This window comes from Mchenga conophoros, linkage group LG5 (assembly GCF_057382185.1).
Source record: "Mchenga conophoros isolate Kocher_MC1m ecotype Shallow Benthic linkage group LG5, M_conophoros_male_GT1.1, whole genome shotgun sequence".
Lineage (NCBI taxonomy): Eukaryota > Metazoa > Chordata > Actinopteri > Cichliformes > Cichlidae > Mchenga > Mchenga conophoros.
Window position 1 is genome coordinate 38,759,987 of NC_140530.1, and position 7,092 is coordinate 38,767,078.

Below are 7,092 nucleotides of genomic sequence, written 5' to 3' on the forward strand. Positions count from 1 at the left end.
CGCCACGGTTGCGTCATCACGTCTCCGCCCTCCAGAGGGAACGCGCACATTCCTATTGTCCAAGATGGCGGCGCTGGTGCAGACCCTCCGACGCTGATATGTTTTTAACCGACTTTGTGCTCGTTTCTCGGCGTGTGTGCGGTCACCCAGCGGCCCGGGGAGAAGCGTGTGTTTGCCGTAGCTGCCGTCTGCAGCCTCAGCGTCGCTAACAGGCCTGGACTTCGCTGCCCGGGCCCGGATTCCCATCGCAGGCTCCGAAAAGTTTGAGCTCCATCATCCTTTGAAAATGAAGCGGCAGGCCGGGAGAGAGGCGAGCCCGTCCAGGGCCGCCGCCAAGCGGATACGGGAGCGGGAGAGTGCGCGGAGAGAGGAGGTTCCACCGCCGCCCCCACCGCTGGCCCTGCTGCTGGCAGACAGCCGGGGATACCACCGCCGGAGCCGCAGCCGCGAGCGGGAGAAGCCGCGGCTCCGGGAGGAGCGGGCTACCGCCCTGGAGCTCCACCACCGGCACGAACTCAGCCTGCTCGGCCGGCCGCCCCTCCGCACCGCCGCGGCCGAGCTTCCAGCCTCCCGCCCGGGCACGCTGGAGTACAAGACGCTCCTCATCAGCAACCTGGGCTCGCAGGTGTCAGACGAGGACGTGGAGGACGCGCTATTCCACGAGTTTAAGAAGTTCGGGGACGTCAGCGTGAAGCTGTCGCACACCCCCGAGCTGGGCCGGATCGCCTACGTCAATTTCCGACACCCGGAGGACGCCAAGGAGGCCCGGCACGCCAAGTCCTCCAGGTTAGTGCTGGGAGATCGGCAGCTTAAAATCGAACCCATGTACGTGAGGAGGCGGAGCGCCACGCCGCCCGACGTCGGGTATTTACCTGTGCACGCGCCCTACCCGTACCGACAGCGTTCCCTGTCCCCTCCCGTGCCCGGCGTGAGCAACATCAGGGACCTCCGGGCCCGCCACTACGCCCTGGAGCAGCTGGGCCTGAGCCGGGAGAGGGAGAGGCTGCTGGATTATTACGGCATGCTGGATGAGCGGGGTCGGCCCTACGGCTTCCCCCCCATGCCCGTGGTGGAGGATTTAAAACCTGAGGACGACCAGAGGGCCACCAGCAACCTGTTTATTGGAAACCTGGACGGTAACGTCACAGAGGCCGAACTCAGGAGGGGCTTTGACAAGTATGGCATCATAGAGGATGTGGTGATTAAACGTCCTTCACGTGGGCAGGGCGGGGCTTACGCTTTTGTGAAGTTTCAAAATCTGGACATGGCGCACAGGGCCAAAGTAGCCATGCAGGGGCGGCTGATCGGAGGCAACCCCATAAAAATTGGCTATGGCAAAGCCAACCCCACCACCCGGCTGTGGGTGGGCGGGCTGGGGCCCGGGAACTCTCTGGCCGCCCTGGCTCGGGAGTTTGACCGTTTCGGAAGCATTAGGAACATAGACTATGTGAAGGGGGACAGCTTTGCTTACATTCAGTACGAGAGTCTGGACGCCGCTCAGGCCGCCTGCACACAGATGAGGGGCTTTCCTCTGGGGGGCCCCGAGCGCCGCCTCAGGGTGGACTTCGCCAAAGTGGAGGAGAGCCCCTCTCGTCCGTTTCCTCCTGGCTACCAGCCTCCCGTGGCGCTGCCCTCTCACTACGACCTGCTCGGGGAGGCATACAGCCGCCATCGCAGCCTGGAGCGGGAGCTGAGGGGGGCCAGGGACCGCCTGTCGCCGCCCTCTCACAGCCTCCTCTCCCTCCGGGAGCGGGAGAGGGCCCTGCTGGAGAGAGACTACCCCACCAGCCCCACACGAAGCCTGGAGAGGAGGACGGCAGGCGTGGAAGCGTTCGGGAGGAGCGGGCGAGGAGCCAGGAGCCGCAGCAGGAGTAGGGAGCGCTGGCTCAAGGAGCGGGAGGAGAGGAGGAGCCGGAGAAGAAGCCGGAGCAGGAGCGTGTCCGCTGAGAGGCAGACGGAGGAGCGGGAGAAGGAGAGGGTGAGGTCCAGGGTTCGCGGTCCACTAGGCACCGTCTCTCCTGATGCGAGCCCAGACCGAGCTCGGGTCAGAGCGCCGGACTCCACCACGGAGCCACGAGACCACTCCCCTGACAGCGGCGGAGGGGTGCGGCACTCCACCGCAGCCACTGCTGCCAGTGAAGAAGATCCCCCGTCTGGCCGCCACCACAGCAAGAGGTCCTCCAGCGACCACGTCAACAACAACAACAACAACAACCACCACCACCATCGAAACAGCGAGATCATCACCACCGGCTCCCCCGCTGCCATCCACACCAACACCACCTCCCCCCCAAGCACGCTGTCTGAGTTCGCCCAGACGGCGCTCTCCAAGACGTGGCACGGCTTCTTCGCCTTGAAGAACAGTAGTTTCCCCACCGACCTGTACCTGCTGGAGGGCGGGGCGGCGTTCTTCAGCGCCGTGATGAAGGACAGCCCGAAGCTGCAGAACCAGCCCAGCCAGCTAAAGATCGCCCAGCGGCTCCGCATGGACCAGACCCGGCTCGACGAGGTGTCGCGACGCATCAAACTAGGCCGCCCGGACAACTTCGCCATCCTGCTGGCCCTCCAGGGCCCCGTCGACCGCCAGGCCCCCGCCCCCGAGCCGGGCCTGCAGGTGCGCTTGCTCCGTCACCTGGTGACGTACCTGCGGAACAAAGAAGCTGCTGGAGTCGTGAGCCTCCCCGCTGTAAAGGAGGGCGCGCCGGGGGCCATGCTGTACGCCTTTCCGCCCGGCGAGTTCTCGCAGCAGTACCTGCAGGCTGCCAAGAGGACTGTGGGTAACCTGGACGAGGAGCACATGGTTATTGTGATCGTCAATGACACTAACTGAACCTGCACAGGTGTGAGCGCAGAGGAATACTTCCATGTTGTTTTTAGACAGAAAAGCATTATTATTGTTTTACTCAGTATGTTATGAATGAAACACGGCGAGCTACACTACGTCTGCGGCGCCCTCGGGGGCTCGTGGAAAATGCGTTATTATAAAACACTTAAATGAGGCTAAAACGCTGCACGCAGGCAGTGCTTGGTCCCGGCAGGAAGTAGAGTTTATTGTGGAAGTCGTATCGTGAGAAATGCCCGTTTGTTACACGTGTCCGTGCGATTATAAACACGCCGCCGCCACCTTATCGACGGGGAAACTTGACCCAGCCGACTGCCAGACAGAATAAAGCAGGAAAAATATTACAATAAATATTCACTTCTAATAAGACATAATCATGAAGCAGTGAACCAAAACGATCTTAAAGGTCACGACTAAAAAAAGTCCGAATTAATACAGAAACTGGATGTTTGACTTGTTGAACACATAAAACCAAAGTTTAATATTAAAGTCACAAAGTTAAAAAAGTCAAACTTTGCTGTAAAACCACAGCATAAAAATTATCTTTAAAAAGTTTGATCATTATTTCTATAAATTATTGTGGTTTATGTGTCAAAGGTACAGAACATAAAGTAGGATGTTTAAATAAAAAAGTGAAGTTTTAGATTTGGAAAGTAATGTTTCTAAAATCCATGCGTCACTTTGATATTTAAGATTAAAAGCACATTTTTGACTTCATGTATTTCTGTCCTTATCTTGAATGTGATAAAGGCCACGCCCCCTCAGAGCTCAGGTGTCGGCTGACCCCGCCCTCATCCTCTGATCACTTCAGTATCCTTAAATGATGAGAAAATACAATACAAACAGGAAACAGACAAAGGTCCCCTTCAAAACAAAAGCTGCGCCTTTTTAAACGTGTGCTTCAAGAAGAGCAGAAGCTCAGAGATAAAATATTAAAGACAAGAACACAAAAAAACCCTTTTTTCATGATTATCTGGAGTCACGATAACGGAACAAGCCGACGTTAAATCATCAGAGTCTAAAGATTTGAAATGTATGGATTTTATATATAGTAGTAAAATCTGATGTTTCTCTCCAGACTTTCACATCTGATTGACTAAACTGAGGCCTCATCTAATTTAATTCAAACATTTTATTTTTATCAAAACTGCATTTTACTCCTTTTTGACTTTTAATATCATTAGATTTGCTTTGAGAATCATAAATGTGACGTCAGGAAGCACGTTTGGTTATTCTACTTCATAGTGTTCTTATTGTTTGTTAATGATGAGGATTTATTTTAATAATTACTGAGGCTTTTTCTGCTTCGTGCTCTTCTTCGAACTGCTCAGTTTTCACATCGTCTAGTCGCCGCCAGCTGTTGAGCACATCTGCACAAGTAGGACACTGAGCAGGAAGTACCCTCAGACTAAACTGTCATTTCTCACGATACGAGTACACACACTTATCGCTCAGAGCAGCACTTTTTCTATTCTAAGCTGTTACACACAACACTAAACCCCGACAGGAGTCTTCGTGCGCTCTCTGAACTGTACCGAGCTGCCCCGAATGTCCGAGCCGAGCAGCACCGGGTGGTTTTATTCAGAGTACTGTAAACCGAGGGGGAAGCGGCACTTTGTCTCCCCCTGTTGGCTTCTTCTGGGACTTTTTTTGGTTAAGTGAGGCCGGTGGATTCCCAACCCTCCGTCCCCACCGCTGTAAAGTTCATGTTAGTTAGTGTTTTTATCAATTTAAAATCATTCCAGGTGTTTTGTTTGGAAGCTGTACGAGTGTGTTTGATGTTGCATGCAGGAAAAAAAGTTTGGTTTTGTCAGTCAACAAAACAAAAAGAAACGCCAGCTTCTCCAGGAAGCTGCTGATGTTTGATCATATTACTGGTTTTATATTGTACACATTTATACCTTTTATTGGATTTTAATACATCAGTCCATCTGTTATCCACACCTGGTTCTTTGTTTTTATGTTTTCTCCCTTAAATTGTCATTTTTCTGGTCAATTTTAGTCAAATAAAACCTTTTAACCAATGATTCAAGGGCTGATTTTAAGACCATTCAGATGTAATGAGTAAAACAGTTTGACACTAAATTATGTGAGAGGTGAAAATGTGGCGGAATAAATAATGAAGCCAGTAAATTACAGTAATTAGAATAAACAGTTGAAAAAGTAAAGAAGCTTTGAGTTGAGCTGAACTGAGTTTCTTATACAGCTCGATGGTGTGAGAGCGACTCGGTCCGTGTTTATGCTTTAATGATGATGAAGAAAAGCACAAATATAAGGAAGCCTGTTAATGCCAGTAAGACAAAAAATTAGGATGAAGATTAGCCGTGATTTTATTTTTTTGTTTACTCGTTTTCGGTCATGTCCAAAGTCATAATGAAAATGTTAAAGAGTGAAATTAACTTTGGCTTTATGACCCAACGCATGAGTTTTATTTTTAAATAATTAAATGATTCGGTGTGTTGTTTAAATTCTGGTATTTTCTCTCATTTTGATAAAAAAATAAAAAAATCAAAGTTGTGCTGAAAAAATTATATTTTTTCAGTTTCCACTTCTTTGACGTTTGTTCATGATTTTTATATATCACGGCAAGAAAATCATGGCAATAACTGTTCTTATGTTTTTGTTTTTTTAAATTTTGACTTAAAACTAAATTGTAATTAAGTCACAAGCTTGACTTTCTAAACTAAAAGATAAAATATCTTTCTTGTAAATAAAATAAAAATAAATTTGTATATATTTAATAATGATGGTTAGCCTCCATGCAGTGCTGAATTGGAAGAAAATGAATTGACAGCTTATGTTTTCTGTTTTAGTTTGTCTTTTCTTGACATTCATGGGCTTCCGTACTTTTAGTCTTTCCAAGCGTTAATTAAAAAATTATGGCGGGAACATTTCAAACTCTCCAGGATGCACCTTTGAATATTATTTGAACACTTCCTTAAAAAACAGCTTGAAAACTGTAACATATGAATAAACAAATAAGTCAATCAATGAAAAGAATTGATCAGATTTCACTTGTTTGAGTTTCCCTTAAAGGTTTGTGATGTGAGTGAAGATGCCCCCCCCCCCTTTCTTTAAATCAAACAAAATTGATGTCATACATTTGTGCTGCTGTCATTTTAAAGATATTAGTACGTTTCTAGAGGTCATCCAAGGTCAAGGTGCTGAACTAGCTATTATTTTTTATTTTGAAAAAATAGTTTTAAACTTGAGGCTCGACGGTTCATGCATTTAGCTTTGCTAACAGGAAACATGCTTACGTTGTTCTGATAGTTTTGTATGTTGCAAATAAAGTTTTGTTCTCTGACAGAAAACATATTTTAACTATTATAAGTTAACTTCGTTTTTTACTTTTACAGAGTGATGATGATAAAAAATATCCAGTATTGGTTTATGTTTCACAACCTTTTTCACAGTGAAGATGTGGCCTGAATGACCTCTGGAAACTTTTATTAAATGTAGTACAAACGTTTGGCATCAAGTTTATTTGATTTGAAGAAGGTGGGTTTGTCGCTCTGTGCCGTGAAGACAGCTCCTGGTAATCTGGACGTTACGATGTCCATGTCCACTGTAAATATTTTCCACACCTCCCAGAATAAATGACTGTGATGCAGTACGTCCAGCACATTTACGAAGAATTTTACTTTATAATTCTCATGGTTAACATATAACGCGTGATCATTATGATCAAATTAGCAGTAATACTTTGTTCAGTGTGTGTCGCCCTTTTTGGAAATAAACTGAAAATAGTGCCAAAAGTGAACAAACGACCACGTTAAACACATTATTGGTGTGATATTGAAATTTGATGTTCAGATGTGACTCTCATCAATGTGACAGCCTTAAATGAATCAAATGCATGTCAGCATATTAGAGCCATCATTACCCGTTTATGTTTGAGTCCTAAATCACCAAAAGTTTATGTTAAAACTCATTTTAATAATTATTCCTGTTATCAAATTATCTTCAGATTTTTTTACAGTATTAATAAGAAACAGGAAATGGCAAAAATCACATGTCAGCACTCAGTGAGGTGTTATTAATATTATTATTAAAAGAAATAAAGTCTTTAATGTTATGGTTTATTTTCCTTTTTAGTCCCTTTTAGAGTGTTTACATGTAACCCAGCTGTTGGTCTGTCAGTGCACCTCTTTAGAACAATTAGCCGTGTATGGAAGCCTATTTATGCCAAAAAGAGAAAGGTTTTTGAATCCTATACAGTGGGTGAAATATTCATTTGATCATCTGGT

General features: G+C 47.1%; 1 protein-coding gene across 1 annotated transcript; it reads left to right on the plus strand.

The window, feature by feature from the left end:
• On the plus strand, nucleotides 1-4,866 carry LOC146575126 (putative RNA-binding protein 15B). Its single transcript, XM_085275336.1, has one exon. It carries the CDS (start codon nucleotides 287-289, stop codon nucleotides 2,828-2,830), a length of 2,544 nt encoding a protein of 847 aa, XP_085131462.1. The 5' UTR covers nucleotides 1-286; the 3' UTR covers nucleotides 2,831-4,866.
• The last annotated feature ends 2,226 nt before the right edge of the window (nucleotides 4,867-7,092 follow it).